The sequence below is a fragment of the Cucurbita pepo genome, chromosome 2 (assembly GCF_057944985.1).
Source record: "Cucurbita pepo subsp. pepo isolate OVF chromosome 2, ASM5794498v1, whole genome shotgun sequence".
Classification (NCBI taxonomy): Eukaryota; Viridiplantae; Streptophyta; class Magnoliopsida; order Cucurbitales; family Cucurbitaceae; genus Cucurbita; species Cucurbita pepo.
In genome coordinates, this window is record NC_141799.1 from 3,554,181 (window position 1) to 3,580,305 (window position 26,125).

General features: G+C 37.4%; 4 protein-coding genes and 1 long non-coding RNA gene across 13 annotated transcripts; 2 read left to right on the top strand and 3 right to left on the bottom strand.

Annotated features, from left to right (window-relative positions):
• Positions 1–710: 710 nt before the first annotated feature.
• Positions 711–5,272, bottom strand: LOC111787854 (protein FAR1-RELATED SEQUENCE 2). Of its 8 annotated transcripts, XM_023667923.2 has the most exons (9): positions 4,804–5,272; positions 2,268–4,378; positions 2,134–2,169; positions 1,934–2,032; positions 1,799–1,858; positions 1,638–1,712; positions 1,411–1,549; positions 1,293–1,333; positions 711–1,178 (listed from the first exon to the last, which is right to left on the bottom strand). In XM_023667923.2, the coding sequence occupies exons 2-7, from the start codon at positions 4,347–4,349 to the stop codon at positions 1,529–1,531; spliced, it is 2,373 nt and encodes a 790-aa protein (XP_023523691.2). In that variant the 5' UTR covers positions 4,350–4,378; positions 4,804–5,272; the 3' UTR covers positions 711–1,178; positions 1,293–1,333; positions 1,411–1,528. The 8 variants fall into 8 exon arrangements, with proteins under 8 accessions (XP_023523691.2, XP_086977422.1, XP_086977420.1 ...); XM_087121296.1 differs by having other exon boundaries at positions 711–1,333; positions 1,966–2,032; XM_087121294.1 differs by having other exon boundaries at positions 711–1,333; positions 1,411–1,555; positions 1,966–2,032.
• Positions 5,233–13,084, top strand: LOC111787855 (vanillin aminotransferase). The gene is made up of 19 exons (XM_023667927.2): positions 5,233–5,372; positions 6,909–7,051; positions 7,168–7,252; positions 7,370–7,442; positions 7,532–7,629; positions 8,484–8,576; positions 9,512–9,585; positions 9,672–9,710; positions 9,780–9,868; positions 9,960–10,036; positions 10,120–10,194; positions 11,181–11,228; positions 11,309–11,392; positions 11,478–11,565; positions 11,632–11,710; positions 12,190–12,280; positions 12,361–12,439; positions 12,518–12,633; positions 12,866–13,084. The coding sequence occupies exons 1-19, from the start codon at positions 5,331–5,333 to the stop codon at positions 12,938–12,940; spliced, it is 1,548 nt and encodes a 515-aa protein (XP_023523695.2). The 5' UTR covers positions 5,233–5,330; the 3' UTR covers positions 12,941–13,084.
• A 757-nt stretch (positions 13,085–13,841) lies between these two features.
• LOC111787856 (large ribosomal subunit protein eL27) lies at positions 13,842–14,513 on the bottom strand. The gene has a single exon (XM_023667929.2). The coding sequence runs from the start codon at positions 14,430–14,432 to the stop codon at positions 14,025–14,027; it is 408 nt and encodes a 135-aa protein (XP_023523697.1). The 5' UTR covers positions 14,433–14,513; the 3' UTR covers positions 13,842–14,024.
• Positions 14,514–15,631: 1,118 nt separating this feature from the next.
• Positions 15,632–17,140, bottom strand: LOC111787857 (uncharacterized). Its single transcript, XR_015420053.1, has 3 exons — positions 16,981–17,140; positions 16,745–16,904; positions 15,632–15,853 (listed from the first exon to the last, which is right to left on the bottom strand). It is a non-coding gene; the product is annotated as an uncharacterized LOC111787857 (long non-coding RNA).
• A 2,386-nt stretch (positions 17,141–19,526) lies between these two features.
• On the top strand, positions 19,527–25,618 carry LOC111789096 (OVARIAN TUMOR DOMAIN-containing deubiquitinating enzyme 11). Of its 2 annotated transcripts, none has more exons than XM_023669742.2 (10): positions 19,527–19,770; positions 20,741–20,890; positions 22,050–22,123; positions 22,299–22,353; positions 22,470–22,544; positions 23,239–23,312; positions 23,429–23,477; positions 24,353–24,437; positions 24,903–24,959; positions 25,067–25,618. In XM_023669742.2, the coding sequence occupies exons 2-10, from the start codon at positions 20,759–20,761 to the stop codon at positions 25,108–25,110; spliced, it is 645 nt and encodes a 214-aa protein (XP_023525510.1). In that variant the 5' UTR covers positions 19,527–19,770; positions 20,741–20,758; the 3' UTR covers positions 25,111–25,618. The 2 variants fall into 2 exon arrangements, with proteins under 2 accessions (XP_023525510.1, XP_023525509.1); XM_023669741.2 differs by having other exon boundaries at positions 19,528–19,770; positions 20,745–20,890.
• Positions 25,619–26,125: the final 507 nt, after the last annotated feature.

The window sequence follows — 26,125 nt, forward strand, 5'->3', positions numbered from 1 at the left end:
TTAAACATAAAGAAATTCGCACGTTATTTTGACCAATGCGCCTGGTGATGAATCGATCGATGTGGGACGCTGATTAATTTCTGATTGATTTTTTTTTTTTTTTTTTTTTTTTTTTTTTTTTTTTTTTTTTTGGTTTCTTCTGATTTTTCCACATTATTGGGCTCATATTTTCGTCGGTTTTTAATTATTTATTTATTTTTGCCTGATCTTTGACCAAGTCCGCTCATCAAACAAATCCGCTGCGGCTCTGCAAAACCATACCCCTTTTGTTTTCACACCCAATCTCTTCTTCCCAAATGGGATTTTGCTTTGCTTCTTAATCACATCCATTACCACTAATCACCCAACTAATATTCTTTATGTTGCTTTTTTAGGGAGCTGATTTGAGGTATAACATAAATTAGCTTGACTTATGAAGGATGTTTACTTTAGTCGGGATCATTTTGTTCAAATCCAACACGTGTCGAGAGACTGCTCGTAAAGAAATTGAACGAGTCCGCTGATTTGTTGAGTATATGATGCCGACGGCTCATGTTTATGGCGTGCCATTTAGTGTCACAATTATACTCTTGTGGTTGTACAACACTTGTTCAACTGTGAGAAAATTGAACTTGGCAGACAATTTTGACGTATAATCAAGCCTTGGGTCACATTTGACAAAAAAAATATTTTATGAGACAGTGAGTGAGCAATGTTATAGGCTAAAAATGAATGAGTAACAACCATAGCTTTGATAACATATAACCCAGATAAGAATAATTGACAGCTAGTCACATCCCCTATAGTACATTCTAAGACATTTTAGCCCTGACGAGTGTAGACATGATTTTGGTGAACGGTCATACACCAACAAGAATAGTAAATGCCTAACTAATATGAAAGGAAGTAAAAGAAGTTTGAAACGAGCATATGACCATGGATAACATGGATGAGAGCGATTATGAGAATATGACAGCTAAGAAAAGCTCAAAAAAAATTGAAAGTCATACATATATATACTAACAAGGTACCCTTTCATTTTCGATGGCTCAATCATACGAACTTCGTGGAGTAATTTTATGTTGAGTGACCTCCTAAGATACACGAATGAACCGAGACCATATGCGAATGAGAGCGATCCGAGACCATGTCATTAGGGGATGTAAGAGAATATCAGGACCATCATACTGAATCCTGATCTGAATCGAGGTCACCAGTTAATCAGCTAAATTCTAAATTAAAAAGTAATTAAAAAAACAAGACAAAATTACTAAAACCATAAAGTTTTCTTGAAGTATGATGTGGATATTTACTTTACTTAATTGCAGCTTTGTGACAAAGGAAAATGCTTTGCCTGCACATAAAATAAAAAGAACATAAGACCAAAATAAATAGAACAGAACAAAACATGAACTAAGATTTAGACCATACCCACAAAAATTTCCAGCTGAAAATTGGTTTTATGTATGCAAAGGTTGTCCTGTTCTTGTTTTAGCTATCCCGACATGCGTCTATCTCGAACATGAACTGACATGTCGTTTATGCGAGTCTAGGGCAACGCATCGTCGAGCTATTCCTAGAGCGAAAACAGTTACATCTCTGCTAATGGAGAATCCGAAATGAAATTGTCGAAAAAATACACGTAATCGAAGGCATACCATATCTTGCAGATTATTTTCAATGTCAAACCGCCCTTGCGCACCCGGTTCCCTCGGGTTAAGCTGTCCTAGGGACTAAAGGATAAGGAATATATTAAGTTGACAAATCGAACCGTGTCATATAACGATCTAGCATTGGTTACTGAATATAAGAATAGTACCTGTATTGTTTGTCTTTCGTCACGTGGACCGACACGAGCTACAACCGAAGGAGATTGATCCTGAAGAATCAGAAAGCCGAACTAAGGTTCTTATTTCTTAAAGAACATTATGATCCTATGTATCATCAAGCATACCAAACTCTGCATAGCTTGAAGACTATAATAACCTTCAGGTCCATCACAGAAAGGCGAATCTGTGCAACCATCGAGTGCAGCCGCTCTCGAATCGACTTCCTGCACGAATGTACGAACCCAGAGAAGAGAATTTGTAAGAACAATACCATTTACAATGAAAACACTTTGCACGAATTCTAGCACAACTGCATCGAACATACCGCCTCCGACGATTTGTACCGTGCCTGCTTGGTGATCTGATAGGCAGAAACAGGAGAGTATACAGATGTTTAGTACAGAATACACAGATAGAGACTATACAATGCTGTCTAGCCAGAAGCACGTACCGACTCACCTTGCCTTTTTTGATCGTTTTCTTTTTACGAGACGACTTGGCCATATCTTCGCCACGATCATCTTCTTCGACGTCAACAAAACCAACAGAAACCATATTTGTTTCTGCAAAGCTCTTGTTAGAATTGTTCACAAAAACACACTGTTTCAATACGTCCTCTAATGCGTCAAATGCAATATCATACGTTTCTCGAGATAAAGATCCAACTTCACTTAGTCTAATGGCTTGTTTGCAAAGGTGGTTGAAACGTGCCACTCGGTAATGAAGTCGATTTGGCGATTCACTTAGCCTGACCTTTGCACTTCTCGTCCAACGTTCCAAAATATATTTCTGTGGGATGCTCGTTACACCAGAAACCTGAAGAACAAGGATAGCGTGTCTGCAAAGGATGCCTCTATGCTCGAAAGAACGGCATCGACAACGTATATCCAATTCTGCTTTATTCCAAGCTACCAGGAACTTCTGCTGCTCTTCCAGATCATCAACTTGGTATGTTACAATAGCTCCATCTTCGGTTTGTTCGTGCACTCGACATGAAGCTGCACCCACTACCTCCAACTGGAATTTCTTAAATATCGTCGTCACGTAGATGGTCGCCGTTTGTTGCTCTAAAGGAGAGAGAGATTTCAAGGCAGGTTCTTGGTGCCGAGTTTCAAAATCAGCATCAGCTTCCAACTCGAGCATATCTTTGGAGAAAATCTCAGATCGTTCAACAAATTCCTTGAACGTAGTTTCTTTACTTATATAATTGTCAAAAAACGAAGCCACGCTCCCCGATCGTTCACTCGTACACATTCCAGCCAAAAAATAGTTCTTCACATATGCTGGCACCCATTTCTTATGATCATCAAACAGTAACTGAAGCCATTCATTCTCCCTTACTTCAAATTTCTCAACCATTTCCCACCATTTCTTTTCAAATTCTTCATCCCCCCAAGATCCATAAATGCATTTATCAAAGCTTTCCATAAAATTTCTGTTCTGATCTATAATCTTTCCTAGTTTTTCACGAACTCGTGTTAGTATGTGCCACAAAGAGAACAAATGCATTGCCTTGGGAAATACATCTGCAACAGCTTCTTTCAAGAACGATTCTCGATCGGTCAAGACCACACTTGGAGCAGGACTGCCCACCGCTTTGAGCCACGTCTTCATTAACCAAATAAAACTTGAAGTAGCCATATCACCAATCAGTGCACCTCCAAACAGGACATACTGAAAATGATGATTGACTCCAACAATAGGAACAAAAGGAATTTGATATCCACTGCTTATGTAATGAGTATCAAATAAGATCACATCACTAAAGTTCTTGTAATCATGCCTTGCTTTTGCATCCACCCACAAGACACTTCTCAGCTGTTTTTCTTGGTTGAAATCTACAGCATAGAAGAAATTAGGATTCATTTCTTGCATATGCATAAAATGCTCGAGCATCAAATGGACGTCTCCCTCGTCTAGAGCCAACTGCAAACCGTTCTTCTCAGAAGCAACGATATCCGGGTTTTTGTTCTTTCCCTTTAAAGCATAAAGGAAATCATCAGGACAAATCTCATGGTTATGCTCTCTTATAAAAGCATGAACAAACCATTTTCCATCTTCCCTTTTCTTGATGTGTATGCTAGCATCACAGCCCGTCTTCATACACGGTCTAGGCTTGACGGTCGTAGTCGACTCTCGCTTGCTTCCAAATCGAGAGCAAGCAATCTTAATGTCTATGAACTTTCCAGATCTTTTAGAGCGTCTGCTTGCTTTTATTGTGATGCCAAATCCAACAAATCTAGCATATTCTCTATAAAATGAATATGCTTCTTCCTTCGACTCGAACTCCAAGCCGATTTTCGGTTCAAATGCTGGCCCCATGATATGATTTATTCCCACATTAACGATATCCATCTGATCCCGAACACTACTAGTTTCGGTATTTGGAATTGACACTCCCTGACTTAGCTCAGCCCTTGTAGGAGAATTTGCAGCCCTTCCCTCACCATGTGTCTGATCCAAATCCATGCCATCATTTTTACTCTCAATGATGCCTAACCTTTCTTGATCACTGGAAGGCAGCTCAAGGTCTATATCCATGAGGAAAATGTAAAAGATTGAATAGGCCCCTGAGAGTACACAAGGATGAGGCTCTGTAGCTATCAAGTTCTTGAAGAAGCAGAAATAATTTACATTGTGATACACAGATCTCAGCTAGTGATCTACTATTTTAGATCAAGGAACTTGAAGCTTTGATATCTGTTCATAGTTCATGCTTATACAGCTGAAGAATTTCTCAATTTTTAATTTCCATACTCCGAAATCCCTAAGTTCTGAGTTTCAAATCCACAATACGTTCTTATATAAACTTGAATTGCATCAAGTCTAGCAGCAAGAACAAGTAAAATCATGAAGTAGATATACAGAAGCACATCGAAAGGCCAGAAGAAACGAAATGCCGCAATTTAATGGAGATTCAGATTACAAATCGAAGCCTCAGATGAAAAGAAGAAACGCAAGAACCCTAATAAGTTGAAATTCCGGAATCAATTACCTCGGAAGGGGCGAGACCAGGTGATGCGGCGCTGCAGAAATTAAAACAACTAACAAAAGAAGAAGAAGAAGAATCGACGGGAGATTCCATTGCCGCCGAGGCTTAATTCGAAGCTCCTTCGTCGCCGGATTTTCATCGCTTTTCGCCGGAAAGATGAACGGAGCAACCAATCCGGGCTATTGCCGAATACGCTCCATTTGGGTCGGATCCAGACGAAAAATTAAACACGTCCGTCATTCTACGAATGGATAATTTTAATCAAAATGTATATATACACAAAAGTGTACTAAATTCGTAATTTATATAAAAATAATTACAATTAACCGACTAATCAAGCAACTTTACAGATTAATAGCTAAAATTTGACGTTTTCGAGACAAAATCATTCATAAAACTAACTGTTCTACAAATAGATATGTAATCGGCCGAAAGCATCTTCTTCTTATAGAAGAACTTGCTCACCAACTGCTCTTTCTTTCTTTGCTTGCACAGGAACAACATTTTGAGTGCTTGGCCTAGAACAAGAAATGGGGTTCAACCATCTGCTTCGTACGATCATCAAACCCAAGGTTTCAGATCATCACTACCCTTTTCAAATTTGATCATCTTGTTTCCTCTTCTGTGTTTTTGGTTGATCCATTTTTTTTCTGGAACTTACTGCGAATCATGTTTATGGTGTTCTTTGAATGGTGGGGTAGTTGAACTCTGTAGTTTAGAGATTTAATCGTTTGGCAGAGGGGGAGTTTGTTGGAAGTATGATCTTGATGAGGCGACTTGTCTTCTTTTATATGCATTTATCTCCCCCGCCATTAGAGAACACCATGCTAGCTTCCTACCCTGTGGAATACATGGAAGTTGTATTCATTTCATGTCATTTCCAAAGTTCAACCGTACAAATTAGTGAAGGATATAACTATATAGAGCTGTTTGGAGAGATAAAAGGGGAAGTAATCATTAATGGATCTCACGTTGGTTGGAGAGGGGAACGAATCATTTCTTATAACAGTGTGTAAACCTCTCCAGAATAGACGTGGTTTTAAAACTTTGAGGGGAATCCCAAAAGGAAAAGGACAATATATGCTAGCGGTGGGCTTGAGTTGTTACAAATGGTATCAGAGCCCGACACCGAGAGGTGTGCCAACGAGGACGTTGGGCCTCCAAGGGGACTGGATTGTGAGATACGTGAATCAACCCATCTATCTTCTTGAGGAGAAGTTTGGTTTCAAACCCCGGTTCAAATAGGAGAAGTACGTCATGCTAATGTGCCTTGGATGATCCACATCTCAAGGTCAGGCGTTGATGAGCATATTGAACTATTCATGTGGCTGAGAGCCCTCACAGCTCAGGCACAACGACACAATTATCAGGGGCGCGCTCTACCACTGAACTAATAGCCTGTCGTGCGGGCCTTCTGTTGGGGCCCGCTATGCTAAAAGCGAGAGAAACCCCATTCCTCTCTTTCCTTTTTTCTCCCCCATGTTGCCACACGGGAGGGACATGGAGACGTAAAAAAGGGCGGTGTGCCAACGAGGACGTTGAGCCCCCAAGGGGAGTGGATTGTGAGATCCCACGTTGGTTGGAGAGGGGAACGGAGCATTCCTTATAAAGGTGTGGAAACCTCTTACTAGTAGACACGTTTTAAAATCTTGAGGAGAATCGCAAAAGGGAAAGCCCAAAGAGAACAATATTTGCTAGCGGTAGGCTTAAGTTGTTACAAATGGTATATTAGAGCTGGACACCGAACAATGTGCCAAAAAGGAGGCTGGGCCTCTAAGGGGGTGGATTCTGAGATCCCACGTTGGTTGGAGAGGGGAACGAAACATTCCTTATAAGGGTGTGGAAACCTCTTCCTAATATGCACGTTTTAAAATCTTGTGAGGAACCCCGAAAGGAAAAGCCCAAAAAAGACGTTACAAAGCAATCCTTAATTATTTTATGTTCTGAAGTTACGGGATTTGGTGGTTTCTTTCCTTCTCGTGTCGGCAGAAGGAAAAGAGACTCCATGCTAGTACCTCAAATGTTCTAACTAATTGAGCTATGTTCAAGTTAACACGCGAGTTTTTGAATGTAACTCGTATGATATGCTTTGGTTAAACCGTTTCCAGGTTGGTTCCTGTGCAAAAGATGCTTCTGCGCTTAGAAACTCTTGTGAGCGGCTCATTCAGGTTCAATCACTTAGCCACCCATATGGAACAGAAGCATCATTGCAGAGGGACAATTCGAGTACTGGTTCAAGGAACGGTCAAGGGTAACTTCGAGTCTCCGTGATAATATTATATATGATCAAGAAAATATTCATCTACTCGAAACATTTTCGATTCGAAAACGCTCGTTATCTCACATATTTTACGTATCGAATCCCAGTTTCAAAGGCCATGATATGCTTGCACCTTTCACAGCTGGTTGGCAGGCTGCTGATTTGAATCCTTTGGTCATAGCAAAATCGAAGGTATTTCTTCACGTTTCGTCTTTTTCATCGTCGTTTTTTTCTAAAAACTGGCAATCCCATGAGGACCTTCCGTCCCCACGTGATAATATTTGTCGTGGTGATTTATCATGGCTACAGGGTTCCTATGTTTACGACGTTAATGGGAAGAAATATCTCGACTCGCTTGCTGGTTTATGGTGCACATCCTTAGGTATTCTTACTGCTCCCGATCTTATATAATGGCTTTTCGTGTCTAGCTTCGTATATTAAGTCTTTCGAGTCGTGTATGAATATCGGCAGGGGGAAGCGAGCCTCGGCTTGTTGCTGCAGCGATGGCACAGCTGGATACATTGCCATTTTACCATTCCTTTTGGAATCGCACAACGAAACCGTCTTTGGTATATTCCTTTCTTAGTATGAAGCTACTTAAAATTCTTACCATTACATGCTATGACATGAAAGTTCACTTAAAAAGAATGAATTGATATAACAGTCCAAGCTCACCGCTAGCAGATATTGTCCACTTTGGCCCGTTACGTATCACTATCAACCTCACAGTTGTAAAACGTGTTTATTCGGGAGAGGTTTCCACACCCTTATTAGGAATGTTTCGTTCCCCTCTCTATCCGATGTGGGATCTCACAATCCACCCATCTTGGGGGCCTAACGTCCTCGCTGGCATACTGCCCGGTGTCTAGTTCTGATATCATTTGTAATAGTTCAAGCCCACCGTTAGCAATTATTGTTTTCTTTGGTCTATTACGTATAGCCGTCAACCTCACAGTTCTAAAAAACGAGTTTTAAAACTGTGAGGCTGACGGCGATACGTAACGAGCCAAAGCGGACAATATCTGAAAAAATACAAAACTTGAGATGTCTGAAGTTTAATGATAACTGTTGCAACCAACGTAACAATATTGTAAAAACTTCATGATTTTACCTTTACCAAAACAATTCCCGACCACTTTCCCACCTTCATATCAAGGAAGCTCACCCCAAGCTGGTTCATGGCCCGAACCCCTCTTTCCTCGAATTAATGTCGAGTCTAAAGGAATATTGTTATGTTGCCTCGAAGTAACTCTAATCAACTAGCACTATTTTGATGGTAGTTTCCACCGCCTGACCAGGTTCGAGTCCCGTAACTTCAGGAGAACGGGTGACATGATTCATTGAGATTCATTTATCAAAGAGATGTCGAAAACACAGGAGCGGGAGCGTAATCTTGTTCTGTTTATCTTGTTGTCTGCTGCAGGATCTAGCAAAAGAAATACTGGAAATTTTTACTGCAAGGAAAATGGCGAAGGTGTTCTTTTCAAACAGTGGATCAGAAGCAAATGATACTCAGGTGCCTTTTTTTCACCTTTACTCTACATTGTTACCATGAAAATTTTATTACCTTTTATTGAGCTACCGAAGGAAAAGAGATCAGGTAAATACGAAACCGTAAAATACGGTCATTCAGTGTCCAGTTGAACTGAATGTAATTGTACTAGTGTGGGACGGGCCACTTGGTAACTAGGATTGTCTCTTCATCTTCATAGCTAGGATGCTTCTAGCTTCTGGGCCTCAGGAACTAGAATGGAATCTCGTGACTTGAGTATAAGATGAATCCGCTAGCACGTCCTTGCAAAATCTTACCCAATTCTTGCCACTCTCGTACAAACCTTAGCTTGTTTCTTACCTAACTGATGACATACGAGAGGGGGGAGCCTAAAATCCGTGCCCCCATACTGGTACAGACCGTTCTTGCCTTCGGTAATATCTGGTTGATGGTCTGCTTCACAGGGGCCCCCCTTTTTTTCATACTTTTGTTATTCGACTTTTGCCAGAGAAAGATATTATAATCACTTAGTGATGCTTGCGTTGAGTATAATAATAAATACTCTTGATGAGTAGTTACTTTTTATAGGTGGTGGTTATAGTTGTTGTGGGACGCCTCAATCCACCCCCTTCAGGGCCCAACGTCCTTGTTGGCACACCACCTCGTGTCCACCCCCCTTTGGGGCTCAGCCTCTTCGTTGGCACATCACCCGGTGTCTGACTATGATACCATTTGTAATGGGTCAAGCCTACCGCTAGCAAATATTGTCCTCTTTGAGCTTTCCCTTTCGGGCTTCCCCTCAAGGTTTTTAAAACACGTTTGTTAGGGAGAGGTTTCCAGACCCTTATAAAGAACCCTTTGTTCTCCTCCCCAACCGATTGTGAGATCCCACGTCAGTTCAATTGATCTTCGTATGCAATGAGCTCAGCTGCGTATGCATCATTTTCTAACTCGTGTAGGTAAAACTGGTTTGGTATTATAATAATGCACTCGGGCGACCGAACAAGAAGAAAATCATCGCTCGTTCAAAATCGTAAGTATGTTCGTTATCCAACGCTCTTTTCAAACACGCTCTACTCATTGTACTCATCCAAGTCTTTGCTATCTTTGCAATCTTAGGTACCATGGTTCCACATTGATATCAGCTAGTCTTTCAGGGTATGCCAATAATAAAAAATAGCTACTAAGACTAAGAAAACTTTAATAACTTGGCAAATCTTATTCTAGTCTTCCAGCATTGCATCAGAAATTTGATCTTCCTGCTCCGTTCGTACTGCACACGGACTGTCCTCACTACTGGCGTTATCGTCTTCCTGGTAGTACCGAACTGCGGTATTTTATTAGACGTGTTGTTACACGGTTGATATTATTGCTCTTACAATGCTAAATATGACAGTGATGTGACAGGTGAAACCGAGGAAGAGTTCTCGTCGAGATTAGCTAAGAATTTAGAGAGTCTTATTCTCACGGAAGGACCCGAGACGGTGATGTCACCGAAGTTAACTAGAGTTCGAATATTTGACGTCTGCTGATAATCTTTAGTGTTTCTAACCTTTGGTTCTTTTAGATTGCTGCCTTCATTGCTGAACCTGTCATGGGAGCTGGTGGTGTGATACTTCCTCCTGCAACTTATTTTCATAAAGTAAGCTGCCACTTTCTTTACGAGCTGTTGTTTAGATGCATAATCATGAGTACTTCTAGAGTTTCGTTGCTTCAAAAATATAAAAATAAGAACGAAAGAAAAGAAAAGTGTGAGATCCCATGTTGGTTGGAGCGGGGAACGAAACATTTCTTATAAGGGTGTGGAAACCTCTTCCTAGTAGACGCATTTTAAACCGTGAGGCTGATGGCGATACGTAATGGGCCAAAGTGGACAATATTTGCTAGTGGTGAGGTTGGGCTGTTACAAATGGGTATTAGAGTCCAACATTGGGCGGTGTGGTGTGTCAGCGAGGATCTGGCCGCCAAGGGGGGGGTGGATTGTGAGATCCCACATTGGTTGGAGAGGCGAACAAAACATTCCTTATAAGTGTGTGGAAAGCTTTACCTAGTAGACGCGTTTTAAAACCGTGAAGCTGATGACGATACGTAATGGACCAAAGCAGACAATATCTGCTAGCGGTGGGGTTTGGCTATTACAAATGATATCAGTGCCAGGCAGTGTGTCAGCGAGCATGCTGGCCCCCAAGGAGGGTGGATTGTGAGATCCCACATTGGTTGGAGAGGGGAACGAAGCATTCCTTATAAGAGTGTGGAAATCTCTCCCTAGTAGACGCGATTTAAAACCATGAGGTTGACAGTGATACGTAATGGACCAAAATAGACAATATCTGCTAGCGGTGGGCTTGGGATGTTACAAATGGTATCAAAGTCAAACATCAGGCGGTGTGTCAGCGAGGACGTTGAGCCCCCCAAGGGGGGCGTCCTCGCTCCCAAGGGGGGTGGATTGTGAGATCTCACATTAGTTGGAGAGGGGAACGGAGCATTCCTTATAAGAGTGTGGAAACCTCTCCCTAGTAGATGGGTTTTAAAACCGTGAGGCTGACGACAATACGTAACGGGTCAAAGCAGACAATATCTGCTAGCAGTGGGTCTAAATTATTCACTGGTTTCTAATCTCATGAGCAGGTCCAAGCTGTGCTGAAGAAATATGACATTCTTTTCATTGCAGATGAGGTAGTGCTATATTACTAGCTGCCTTCATACCTTTTTTCACTTCTCTTACCCAATGCCCTATAAGCTCTTCCCTGCCATAGGTTATTTGTGGTTTCGGAAGGCTCGGGGCGATGTTTGGATGCGATAAGTACGATATTAAGCCAGACTTGGTATCGACAGCTAAGGTGAAGTCGGGCTATTTCCGAGATTCAACACAGCTCGTTTAGAGCCTGAGAAGAACATATTTCTTTATAATGCTTATTTTTGCAGGCTCTTTCTTCTGCATATATGCCTATTGGTGCTGTCATTGTCAGCCCTGAAGTCTCAGATGTCATACACTCTCAAAGCAACAAGCTTGGTAAGTTCGTCACTGGGGCAACCGAAAATATCCTCGAAACGACGAATTGATCGTCTTTTCATTCAGGTACTTTTTCCCATGGATTCACATATTCTGGACATCCTGTTGCTTGTGCTGTGGCAATTGAAACACTGAAGATCTACAGGTATGAAGATTTTGCTAGTCCTCCCCGGTTATGAATGACTAACTATGAGATCCCACATCAATTGGAGAGGGAAACGAGTGTCAGTGAGGACACTGGCCCCTAAGGGGATGGATTGTGAGATCCCACCTCGGTTAGAGAGGGAAACGAGTGCCAGTGAGGACGCTGGGCCCTAAGGGGATGGATTGTGAGATCCCACCTCGGTTAGAGAGGGAAACGAGTGCCAGTGAGGACGCTGGGCCCCTAAGAGGGTGGATTGTGAGATTCCACCTCGGTTGGAGAGGGGAACAAAACACTCTTTATAAGACCTTACTAGACGCGTTTTAAAAACTTTGAGGGAAAACTCAAAGAGGACAATATCTACTCACGGTAGGCTTGGGCTGTTACACTAACTATACTAAACATTTTGAGGCTTGGGCTGTTACACTAACTATACTAAACATTTTGGTGTTCTATGTTGTGTAATGTGTTTTTCTTCATAGAGAGAGAAATATCGTCGAGCAAGTAAAGAACATCGCTCCGAGGTTTCAAGATGGTGTAAAAACCTTCTCTAACAGTCCCATCATAGGAGAGGTATAGCTCGAGTAATCATTTATTTCTCGTGGCTACAAAACGTTTTGTCGTGTCAGCTCGTTTGGTCTGTGTTTTTGCAGATAAGAGGGACGGGATTGGTTTTAGGCACAGAATTCACAGATAACAAATCACCCAACAATCCATTTCCTCCTGAATGGGGTATGTAAGTTGTGTTGTGAAAAGTTTCCATCAATATTGGAATCATATTGTTAGAAAGTGTTTGAATGTGATGAACAGGGATAGGTGCATATTTTGGAGCAATGTGTGAGAAGCATGGAATGTTAATACGCGTAGCCAGGGATAGCATAATGATGAGTCCTCCCTTCATAATCTCACCTCAAGAAGTTGATGAGGTACACCATACACATTCCTGCATTCTTCTATTGGCTTTGATCAAAACATCTTATTAAATTCAATAATATTTTATAAGCAAAAATATAATATAATGTTCAACTTAGCTCGGTTTAGTAAATTTCCGTATGAGGTGGGTCTAATCAGGCCCCGTAAATGAACATATAAGTAAATAAAAATAGAGCTTCTAAGTAAATAAAAACGTTCTAATCCTGAAAATGGTATCATTTGCAGCTTATAAGCATCTATGGGAAAGCATTGAAGGATACTGAAGAAAGGGTGAAGGAACTCAAATCCCGAGCGGAGTAGTTCAACCGACACCTAGCCTAATCGATAATGTGGAAAAGTCTGTTTACTCCAATTGTTTGAGAATAGGAAAACAGATGAAATCAAATCGGAGTGTGTAAATTATTATCATACTGGAGTGTGAATAAGGAAAAATACCTTCTAACCTTCCTAAGAAGTTCAAAAATATATTCAAAATCATTACAAATACATTTAAAAGACAAAAGTAACAAAAGTAACGTTGATAGGTAAAAGCCATTAAAATACATTTAGAAAAAAACAAAGTAACATCCAGCTTATACACAAAAATTGCTTATCTACGTCTCTCTCCTTTACTTTGCGACTCAACATCTTAATTCTCTTTTTTTTTTTTTTTTTTTTTTCCAACTTTGATTCATAGATCACCACAAGAACTCTTTCATTAGAAATCAACCCTATTTCTTTCTTCAAATTAGAAAAACCATGGCTTCCGATCCCCAATGAACTCCTAAAAGCAGTTCTAAAAAACTTGCGTGTCATTTGGAAATGGTTAAGAGATGCTTTATTTTAAAATAATTTTGTTTAGATGGAAAATAATTTCAGAACTTCTAAAGAACAATTTCGCAAATTGTAAGGAATTGAAAGACAACCAACCTCCAAAGGCGATCCCAATCTAAGAAAGTCAAACAATCCTTATGATCACAGAGGAAAAACAAAGAAAATTCAGCCCTTAGCCACCCTGAACACAAACAAGTAGATAATGGAGGAGGAATCTGTAGTTGATATAAAATAACACATGAATACCACAAAGTGAAAGCAATGGGAAGGAATTTACCCAGTTGTACTTGTATGTGTGATCAGCAATGCCATTTGATCATACAAAGATCCTATTGCGTTCATCGAGAATCAGAAATTGAAATTGTATCCAAATGTGAGGCGTTTAAAAGAGATCGAACGATTCAGATCATTCAATTAGATTCTTCCTCGTTCCACCCATTTAGGGCTTAGAGAAGATCAACAAAAATTTAGTATCATCGCACCAAACAATGGATGATTCATAATTTAAAATGTACTTTCAAAATCCAAAACAAGATGAAAGAAAAACCTCCAAATCCTCGAAACAATTTCCTCAGAACCTAAGCTTGGTAAAAAACCACCTGTTCTTCCCAGTCTTAAACCTGTCCTCCAACCTCTTCTTGATCTCCTTCGCAGCCACAACCTTCGAGCCTTTCGACTGCAAACAATCCGCATTAACCACATCCTTGAGATCAACGTCGAGCGTGTACCTTGTCGGCATTATGTGCTGGTAGTTCACAAGCTTGATGAAAGCCTTCACTCTCGATTTCTTCGCCGTCTTCTTCGTCGAATCTTTACGAATCACTTTGCTCGGGTACTTCTTCATCCCTGCAACCAAACAATGGCCATAGGGCCGATCGCGGGTTCCGTCATCGAAGTTGCGGACAATCACAGCCTTACGGCCGGCGAATCGGCCTTGGAGAACAATAACTGCCTTGTTCGGCTTTATAAATTTCACCATTTTAAACCCGATTTGAGCTTCGATTAACCTGTAGACGACGATGAGATCATAAACCCTAGAATCTAATAGCAGAGCAGCTTATTTATAAGCGGCACAACTGAAACCCTATTTATATTTGAATCTGGGCCTTAAATGAAGACATTCACTATTGGGCTTTTTATAGCTTGTGTATAATTGGGCCTTATTGGGCCTCACTTGTCAACTGGGCTTAATTGGGCCCATGACTATTTTTGCACCATTGAATTGAAAAATATTAGAAGATTTTAGATATTACAAAAAATAAACAAATTAGAACTAAACATAATAAATTATTTTTAAATGGATTTATTTCCGATGCAAGAAACCATGAGTCCTTTTTCCTTCTCGCGAACCACAGGAGCGTCGGGAGCATAGAGGAGCAAAGTTTACTTTCCCTTCACGATAATGCGATGCATAAAAAAGGGTTGGCCCGTCAAAAGTCTGACTCCTCTATGGTTTGGTATCCGGATTCATTCAGGGAGGAGTCAGTTCGAAAGCCAATTCCCTCACAACCATCGTACGATTAGCCATAGAGATGGGATGAGAGGTCTCTAAAGTCTCTCGACTATTCCAAGGACTTTTTTTTTTCTCCCATTTTTAATAACTTAATTTTCTCGATTTCGTTCGGTTTTCACCCACTCTAACCTTAAGGGACGATGACCTCGAGAAATCGAAGAGTTGAACACGTTTGTAATCTATTAATAATTACGTTCGCAAAATTATAACCTAATGGAAGCTCAGCTACAACCATTCATACGACATGTGGACTAACACACTGCCTCATGTCTACCCCCTTCACAGAAGAGCCATAAGGTTAGTTGTCATCGTCCAGTGTTTGGCTCTAATACCATTTGTAACGACCCATATCCACCGTTAGCAAATATTGTCATTTTTCGGCTTTCTCTTTTGGGCTTCCCTTCAAAACTTTAAAACGCGTTTGCTACGCGAAGGTTTCCACACCTTTGAAAGCTTAAAATATTTTTAAAATATTTTCAAAAATTAAAAAATATTTTTGACCGTTTAAAGATATTTTTTTTTATGTTTTTTTAAAATATTATTATTATTATTATTATTATTATTATTTTACAAAATCCAAGGTTCAAAGTTAATTTAGGGTAGTAATTCAAAATAATAATAATAAATAAATAAATAAATAAAATAAAATAAAATAAAACTAAAAGAATAAAAACACACAAAGTGAATATAGTTTCATAAGCAGTTTTGTAGTCTTCAACACCCAATTTATTATTACAACTAATAATCCAAAAGTTCACCAAAAAAAAAAAAAAATTAAAACTAAAATTAAAAACTTAGGTCGGGACTTGAGAGCCATCCCATCTTTGATTCCTTCACGTGACTAGAAGCATGTTTCCAATGCACAGCAACAGCACAACCCCGCACAACTGCATTCCAAAATATTTTTTTTAATTTTTTTTAAAAAAAATTATATATATATTATTCAATATTAATTTTAAATTAAGTTGTTTCGAGCTGTTCGAGTCATTTATTTAAATTTATTTTCAATAAAAGTAAAATATTAATATGCTAAATTAATAAAAAAAAATTACCCCATTTCATCTAAAAATACCGTTATCTCGTTTGTTTTTTATTGATAGTTGTTTAAAAAATATTTCATTTATACACGAAAATATTTTTTTCCTTAATAATATATTTAAAAAATATCTATCAAATTTTAAAAATAACCGTTACATTTAAAATTTTATTAGTATTTTAAAAATATTTATTAAAATTTTCTTTTAAAAATATATTATAAAAGTTTTAAAAAATATTAAGAGTATTAATGAAAGTTTAAAAAAAATATAAAGATATTTTTTAAATATTTTGAGAGTTATTTTTTTAGAACATTTAAAGAGTTTAATAATATTTTTTAAACAAAATATTAACCAATTATATTTAAAACTAATGAATATTTTTTAATTTCTTCCTAAATTTAAGAATATTTTATATATATTTTTTAATTTAAGGATATTATTTACACGGACAGAAATTTCAAAATATTTTTATTAGTTTAGTCATGTTAATAGGTAAAACGTCTTCTTATCTATTTTCAAACATTAAATTAATATTTACCACTCAATTTTAATATATATTTTAAAATTTAAAATTTTAAAAATTTTATTTTTAAGAGTGGGGATAAATAAATAAATAAATATCAATAAATTTAAATTATTTTCAATTCATAAATTTTTTATTTATATGAATTTAATTAAAATATGCAAATAAAAATAGTATTTATTAATTTAGAAGGGTGGGTTTAGATGAAGGAAAATTACCAGCCTTCCAAACAGCCCTCGGCCATGCCTCGAGACTTGGTCACAGCCGGAGCAGGAACAGGAGCAGGTGGAGAGACGTCTCCGCCGTATCTTACCGGATACCCCGCCGGCGGCGGAGCTGCATAACTGGGTGGCGCGGTGGAGGGTGGAGGATAAACTTCTACACAAACCAAAAATAAAATAAAAAATATTATACATTAAAATAAAAAATATATAATATGAAAGCGATCAATCACCTGCAGGCTGAGCGGAACTCATCTTCAGAAAATAAAAATTATATTAGAAAATAATTTACGTTTTAAGTTTGTTTGATACACTTTGTGGATATGTGTGTGTATATATAGGGGAGAGAGATTTGGAGGGGGCGGAGAGAGTGGTGTGGGAGAGGCTCCGACCAGGGGCGGCGGTACCGCGTGAAGGGAAGAGAGAAGTTAGGAGAGAGAAAGTATATTCTTCTTTCTATGTAGGGATATAGAGAGAGAAAGCTGGTAATTCTGTTGTCTTTTTTTTCTTTTTGGGAAAATATTTTTCTTTCGGATTTTTATTTATTTATTTTAGTTAAATTTCAAATTTTGGTATTTAAGATCTATTTTTGTAATTTCAGCTCTTTTTTTCCTCATACTTTTTTTTTAACAGATTTTAATAATATTTTACGTATGCAATAAAAATTGTGATACCCCATATTGGTTGGAGGCGAACGAAACACCATTTATATGGGTGTGAAAACCTTTACTAGCATATGCATTTTAAAGCTTTGAGGGGAAACTCGTAAGAGAAAGCCCAAACAGTACAATATTTGCTAGCGATGGACTTGAGTCGTTACAAATGCTATCAGAGAGACACCGGGCAATGTGCCAGCGAGGAGGCTATTCCTCGAAGGGGGTAGACACGAGGCGCTTGCTAGTAAGGACACTGCATGTGGTGAACTTGGGTCATTACAAATGGTATTAGAGCTAGACACTGGGCACTGGGCCTGCGAGGAGACTGTTCCCTGAAGGGGGTAGACACGAGGGCTGTGTCAGTAAGGCCGTTGCGCGCGGTAAACTTGGGCCGTTACAAATGGTATCAGAGTCAGACACGGAGTGATGTGCCAGTAAGGATGCTACACCCCAAAAACTTGGATCGCTACAAATGGATTAGAGTCAGACATTGGGCATTGTGCCAGCTAGGAGGCTGTTCCTCGAAGGGGGTAGACACGAGGCGCTGTGCCAGTAAGGACGCTGTGAGCGGTGAACTTTGGCCGTTACAAATGGTATTAGAGCTAGACACCTGGCGCTGTGCCAGCGAGGAGGCTGTTCCTTGAAGGGAGTAGACACGAGGCGCTGTGCCAGTAAAGATGTTGCGCGCGGTGAACTTGGATCATTACAAATGGTATTAGAGTTAGACACCGGGCGTTGTGCCAGCGAGGAGGCTGTTCCTCGAAGGAGGTAGACACGAGGCACTATGTCAGTAAGGATATTACGCACGGTATACTTGGGCCGTTACAAATGATATTAGAGCGAGACACCGGGCGCTGCGCCCTAAAAGGGGTGGATTTGGTGGGAGTCTCACATCGAAGAAAGGAACAAGTGCCAGCGATGACGCTGAATCCTAAAAGTGGTAGATTGTAATATCCCACGTTGGTCGGAGAAACAACCTTCGATATAAATTTAATAAAAAAAAAAATTAATGTATATGTAAACACAAAATTTAATTTTATATTTAAAATATATTTATTAATTTTAAAAATAGAGTTTAAAGATCTCTTAATTATTTTTAAAGTTCAGAAGATATTAGAAGTAATCTTTTTTTTTTTTAATTTTTATATTTTTAGAAAATAGTCCTTTTATAAATTAATTAATTAATTTTTTTTAATTTATAAATTAAATATAATTTTTGGTTTTACATCAAATCTGTGTTCTATTGTTCTTGCCAAAACTATACAATCCTTTAATTGGAAGGTTAGGATGTCAATATGTTTTCGAATCTTTTCATTTTTTATTATTTATTTTTTCCTATTAAAAATATAATTCGTCCCGAGCTCTAACAGACCACCAAGCAAAACGGATTGAAACGTAGCTCGAGTCTTAAATAAGCTAGACAAGCAGATCCCGACGTTCAAAAAGAGCACTTATTTAAAATTCGAGAAAATGAAAAACTTAAAAAAGTAGAGAATATGACATAAACAAAATCCCGTACCAAAAAACTGAATGAAAAGTTAATTCTTAAAGGGATCCGAGCACAACCAACAAAATAGCTCGAGTCAAATAAATCTGAACGAGAGGCTTAATCTCGATATACCTGACAACAATGTCTATCTAACGTTGAACCCGAGGATTTAACAGCTGACTTAAAAATTCCTTTCAGGGCAAGCAATCGAATATAATTAGACTTGAGAATACTGCTTGTCTAGGGTCGAGATTCGAAATTTTACTGTGGGCTTAAATATTTCTTCTCGGGCAAGCAATCAAATAACTAGATATGGTGTAAAATCGATTAGATTTTGAAAACTATGACGTTTATGACCATAACTTAACCAAGATTTGGTTAGGTTAACTAAACCATGGTTTGGTTAACTGTTTTGTAAACCAACATTTATAAGGAGGAATTTCTTTATATTTTATTTTTATTCTGATTATCAATAATATTAAAAATAAATTATTTATATATAAAGTAATATAGTTACTAATTTATTTTTAAAAACTATTATTATATTGTAAAATTTTAGGGCAAACATTTAATTTATGCATTTTCGGGACACGTGTAATTACATACGTACACATATATATAGGAGACTTATCTGATTTAGCGGGGTTTTTTTTTTTCGGTCGCATTTTCTTCAAGCTTAAGCTTGATCTAGTAGTGTGATTGGGTGCCGGGAAAGATTGAACAGAAATTGGAGCATTGGATTTTTCCGCTTTGCGTTGCTGAATTTATGCTTACGGATTAGTCGAGGTTTTGATCGTTGAGTTTTGCTATAGCTCATTGATTTTCTTAGCTGTACATCTACTCGATCTTGCTTGAATTTCTTCCGATTTCAATTTCAGGTATTGTGTAGTAAAACTCGGTTGATGTTTTTATGATCTTGTGTATTACCTAGTTTTAATTCGGTTGGTGAGAAGATTTTGTCGTATTTTAGAATAGCAAATTTTGTGGTGCATTCGATTTACTGTCAATGGAGTGATGACTGATGAAAGAATTTAAGGTGCGGTTGCTCCTTAGATCTACGTCAATGTTTTTTTAGAGTCCAAAGGCGACGGCACTAATGGATATGTATCTGATTGGGTTCAATTGATAATCCAGGACATATCTTCAATATAGGCCTTTGATGCTTAAGAAGTGAAGTTTGATTGCCAGATATCTTTCCAAATTGATTCTCAGTAAAAATGCTTTCAAGTATTGGCATCTGTTTGAAGCAACAATTCTTAAGCCGTTTCTTCAATTTGTGATATTATGATATTACTGGACTAAAATCATCTGGATCACTGCGGTCTTGGCCAGTTGCCATTTTTTTTTTTATAGATTTGGGAAGTTAGAAATTTAGCTGTAGGAAGGGAGATAGATGAAGCCTGAAACTTGGAAATGTCTTTGTTCTTCCAATACTGAATAATTTTGTTATTCCGGCCCTCCCTTTCTTGGCAATGTGGAGAGCCAAGGGCGGAGCGAAGATGGAACATTGCTCTCCTCTTCGTTCGTCTTGGGTTTAAAAAGTTTATAAAAACGTGTAAAATTTTCTCAATGCTTTGTCCTTGAACCTCTTAAACTGAAAGATTCTATATATGAAAAGTTGAAGTGCCAAAATTTTGCCCTTCCTCGTGGAGGCCTTCTAATCAAATCTCTTTATCTAATAGGATTAAATCTCCAGCCCCCTATTTCTTGTGCGAAGAAAAGAAAAGCTATTATTTATTTCTTTTCTTACTATACGAGGGTTAACTAACTTATATTGAGCTTGGATAAGTTAATTTTTTGTGACATGAATCATATCTATAATCCACATTATTTTTTGATGTTCTGTAGCAAGGCTTTCAAGGTAATATGACTGAAAACTACAGCAATGTAAGTGTAAGCTCAAGCTCAAGTTTGAGTAGTAGCATCTTGGCGGAGGAAGAGAACTTGCAGTTTGATAACAAGCTTGGGAAGAGGCTCTCACATCTGGATTCCATCCGTGTAATAACTTCTTTTTACTTCATTAATTGGATCACTTACTCTTGTTAAGTATGCTGTGAATGCAAGGTTCTATTGAATTTTATGACCCTTTAAATTCTCTTTGATAAAAAGTTATATATATAAAAAGAAAAAACTGTGAGTGTCAGTTTTAGTTGAACTGTTATTGAACATGAAAGTTGTTAGGTCATTGAATGTAGTACTCAAGACTTATGCTTTTTTCAAACAATAAGAACAAAAATTACAACTTCATTGGTAGTATGAAATCCCACTCACACACACACACACACACAAACACAAAAAAAGAAAAAAACGTCTTTCAAATTGCATAAGAAACATGATATTCACACCACAAAAAAGCTACAAAAATGGCCTAGTCCATAAAACTCAAGACTCGTCTTTCTTGTAAGAATCCATTGTTTTTCTCAAGCCACAAAAGCAAAAGAAAGCTCACAAATTGAAGCCATAGGATCTTCATATCTCTCTTAAAATGATGGCGTTCAAGGAATAAGGAGATGGGGTTGTTTGATGTTGATGGGGGAGAGCCAACCACCGACTTTAACTATAAACTGTGGTGCAAAAAGTTCTAGAAATTTCCAGCCAGGGAACAAGTGTTGGAAAGATGTCCTTGGGATTCCAAGTCCATTTTACTCGATGAGAACCATCCTGAGGAGATGGAGCAAAATGGAACCTTCTTTTGACTAAGGTCATGAGTATTTAATATTTGTATGGGAATTAAGAATTGTGCATAGTTATTGACAGCTTTTCATGGTCTTTTCCATTAGGGGAAATCCCACAGTTTGGTCGAGCTCTTTGAGGTTCTCTCTATTCTCGAGTATAGGATCACTACTAGGCTTACCTGAGACTTCATTGTTGTGGTGTGAATGTGTACATAAGCGTTGCCACTTATCTTGATATTATTACTACTACTATTATTATTCTTTTAACATAGCAACTGTATGTTGGGCTGCAAAGCTTCCCCAGCTTTATAATTTGACTGTCTGCTTTCACCAACATAAAATGCATGCACCTCTAATTGTGTATTTATTTATCCTCACCATCTATCTATTCTGAAAAAAGATCTGTGCTTATCTTTCTGAAATATGCACAGTTCTGGAACGTTATCATTATTAAAAGAGCTGATTTATTATGATTATGGCAGCATACTCCTAGGGTTAATGGTGAGATACCAAACGTGAATGATGCAACCTTAGACCATGAACGGCTGTCAGAGAGGTATTGATTTTATCAGGTGCTACATCGAAGAAAATTAGCTTCAGGAATAGTCTCATGCTAAAACAAAATGACTAGTCATTAATGAAAATTTGAAATTCAACTTTTGACTTCTGTAGTTCGTTGTTTAAAGTGCGTACGAAGTAGCTTTTATTGATGATTGTGAGTCCTATAACAGATTGGTCACTTATGGTTTAGCGGAGCTACAAATGGAAGGTGATGGGAATTGCCAGGTTTTAATAAGTTCTTGTCAATATCTTTTCCTATTGAAATTTATAATTATCCTCCATTTTATCGTTTATTCATCTCATGATGTTTCAAATAACATATCTTTTTAATGTATTAATAGTTTCGGGCATTAGCAGATCAGTTATTTCGAAATCCAGAATACCACAAGCATGTAAGAAAGGCAGTCATCAAACAGGTGCTATAAATTGAACTCTATTGATGCATATAATCATTTAAATTGTTCAACGCTGCTATTTGGTCATAGATTGCTTGATAAATGTTGGTTAAAGAAAATCTTCATAGAAGTTGATAAAATTATTGAAGGACTGTATGTAATATGTGATACGAGTTATTTGTAATGTATTAAATAAATAAAATCTTTCAAGTTATCCTCATATAACTTTTGATTCCCTACAACCTGGAACAACACCATATACTAGCTTCCTCATAGGACCCTAGGATGAATGTCATATGGAAGAGTGTTAATGGAGGTGATCACATATAATTTTTTCTTCAAACCAAATCTAAAAGTTGCTACAAAATACTGTGAATGAGAATGAAATTGTCTTGATAGTATATGATTTGAGAGAATCTCTTCGCAAAGAAGCACTCTTGTACATGTATTATTCTTGGAAAGCAGGAGGTACGAAAGAATAATTGAGTTTGTGTTTTGTCTGTTTTATAATTGATTTTGAAGTTTATTAGAACAGTAACCTGCACTTGATGAAGCATAGCATCTAGATATCAATACCCATCCCTATTGCCAGTACCTCCTTTTCCCCCCATTTTCATGTTTTATTCTAGTTTTGATTTACTTGTGGGAAAGAACTTAAAAGCCCGCTTCCCATATTTTTCTTACCGCATATTTTCCTGTTGTCCTCCCACGTCAGTTAAAGAAATTCAGAAAACTATATGAAGGCTATGTTCCAATGAAGTACAAAATCTACCTCAAGAAGATGAAAAAGTTAGTTATCTATTAGTACGCATATTTGACTTCTCCCATCCTAAGAAGGCATAGCTTGTCTTATTGAACTGAATAATGACTTGTTCAAACTTTAACACAACTTTGAATCTTACCAGATCAGGTGAATGGGGAGATCATGTTACTCTACAAGCAGCTGCAGACAGAGTATGTTGAATTTTTATTCTTGCTTAACTGCTGTGAAACTCCTTTTTATGTATTCTTCTTGCTCTGCAAGGAGTTTGGGTTGAAAGATACAATTCAATTTCTGTTCATTTTGTAGAATGCTTAACGTGTGAAAATTTCTTTTACCAATACCTAAAAATCCAAATATTTAAGGGCATATCATCTTTGTTTCACTCGAAGGTTATTTTGTACTCGCCACACTTATTTAAATGCACTAAAGATTAATCTTGAAAATGTCGCAGGTGGATCTTTTATTTTCTTTCAAATTTATATCTCTTGTGCGTGCGTATGTTTGTACTGTTATTCACTCATGCAAGTGTCGAAACATAAATAAATGGATCTCTCATCATTTTTCCCATCTTTGAAATTTTAAAAACCATCTCTTTCCACCCACTCAAGAAAGTATATTCCAAATTGGTGATATTTTGAAGAAAAATTGAAGAGAGAAGAGGAAGCTTAAAAGAACTACTCCAGTTAAAAAAATGTACCATTGTCCTTTCTGGGTATTATTGGAAATCATTTTATTGATGAACTGGTATACGGACACAGCAAGGTTCACATTGTGACCCGCTGTTGGCTCTGATATCTTGTTGGTATCATTTCTGCAATGTAATCGAACTCTCTTTGATCTCCCTTTCACTTTCACTTTTGTGCATATGATTGTATGTCATAGACTTGAAGAGTTTCCTAGACTTTCTAATTTCCAATTTATAATGTTGGGTAATGATTCCTTCTCTTTCTGTCATTTTAGCCTAGCCTTAGCAATTCATGTGTATGCCAAGATATTTTTTTTTCTGTTGTGTTAATGCTCTAATACTATTGGTTAGATTGTGACTGTTGATTTTACTAATTTGTAGTTCGATGCAAAGATCTGCTTAGTCACATCTTTCCGAGACACCTGTTACATCGAGATCCTTCCTAAAGACAATAATCACAACAAAGGTAAAGATTTCAATAGCCAGCCAGTTAAATTGCTTCGATTGAATAGATGATTTTTAACAAATTAGAATTCTGAACTCTCTACGACCTCTAGGGGATAAGATATTTTCCGAAACAAGCAAATCATAATGATTTCTGGTTATTAGCCATTATTTTGTAAGCTACTTAAACTTTACACCACTGAAATATCACTGAAAGTTGCAGATTTATTATCAGAGACTGTTTGTGTTATTTAGTTTGCAAGGTGGAAAAAGTTGAAAGTTTGATGGCACTGGACACTCTTGAACTAAGAACATTGCCACCGTGCTCGAATCGTCATATTTTTACCTCCGGACAACATATCTGCATCACAATTTAGAATATTTTTCGAGGCATTGTGTGCATACCGACCTCTCGTGGCACTAGTTCTCATCTAACTTAGTTAGATCACTATTTAATCTAACTTTGGCAACCCTTTCATCTTGACAGAACTTTGGCTCAGCTTTTGGTGTGAAGTGCATTATAACTCGTTATATGCCTGTGGAGGTGAGATAATACATACATACCATAGTAAACTGACCTGGTCGTTTCCTGTTCCATTAGCTTTCTTGCTGTTTAGTGGCTTAGATTTCTTGTATTGGGTCTTCTTGCAGATCTTCCTTCGAGAACTCCTAGAAGAAAGCATTGGCTTTTCTAGAGTAATGAAATGGTATCATCAACCCATATCTCCTGATTTCTTATGAATGAAATCTTAGAAAATAGCTAACACAATAATGCCATATATATTTTTCTTCCATACAAATACCACGCAGACTTCTGTAACAATATATATATATATATATACATATAAGCATAGTATGTATTTATTTATACTCACAAACTAGAAAAGAATAGGAAATTTATAGATTCCTGATCCTGTTGATTGTTTGGTTTAGTTTTGGAAGAACATTATCATTGAATGTTTAGCTGCTCATCACTCATGGCAGTTCATGTTCTTGACAAGATGCGCTTTGTCTGTATATATTGTATTGAGTTGTAGCTTTGCTCTGATCACTTCCTTAGTCTTTCTTTTTCAGGACTATATAATTCTAAGGATTCTGTTATTTTTGTTTTTTCGTTTGAAAGTCTTCTAAATGTCCTTTAAGTTGAAATTTGTAATGGCAGCTACTTAATTACATAGTTGTGTGGGTTTGACATTCTTTGCATTCTCTGTAGAAAGTAATACATTTTTTATAAACTATACAAAATGTGGGGGAGAATTCAATTATATCCTTCGAACGACATTTTTACGTTAAAATGAAGGCGATAAGCGAAGCGGTGGTTGAATACGGTTTTGTTATATTATTATCATTTCAAAAGTTCCATTTCAATTATTAATCATTGAATTTTTTTTCCAAAGTAGCCATTTTAGAGAAGAAATATCATTTCGGTCATTGAATACGGTTTTCATGAGATTTTTTTGTTTTTCATTTTTTTTTTGACCATGGAGCTCTCTCATGTATTAATTAATTTAATTTTTAAAGATTAATTAGAATTTAATTATTTTGGAAAATAATTTTTTGATCACTATTAAAATTAATTAAAAATATTTACATCATTAATTATTTTAAATTAGTTAAGGAGCTGAAAATCAATACGGAAAAATAAAATTGGTAAAAGTATAAATTTTAAAGTTTAGTGACTAAAAATATAACATTTTAAACCATAAAAAT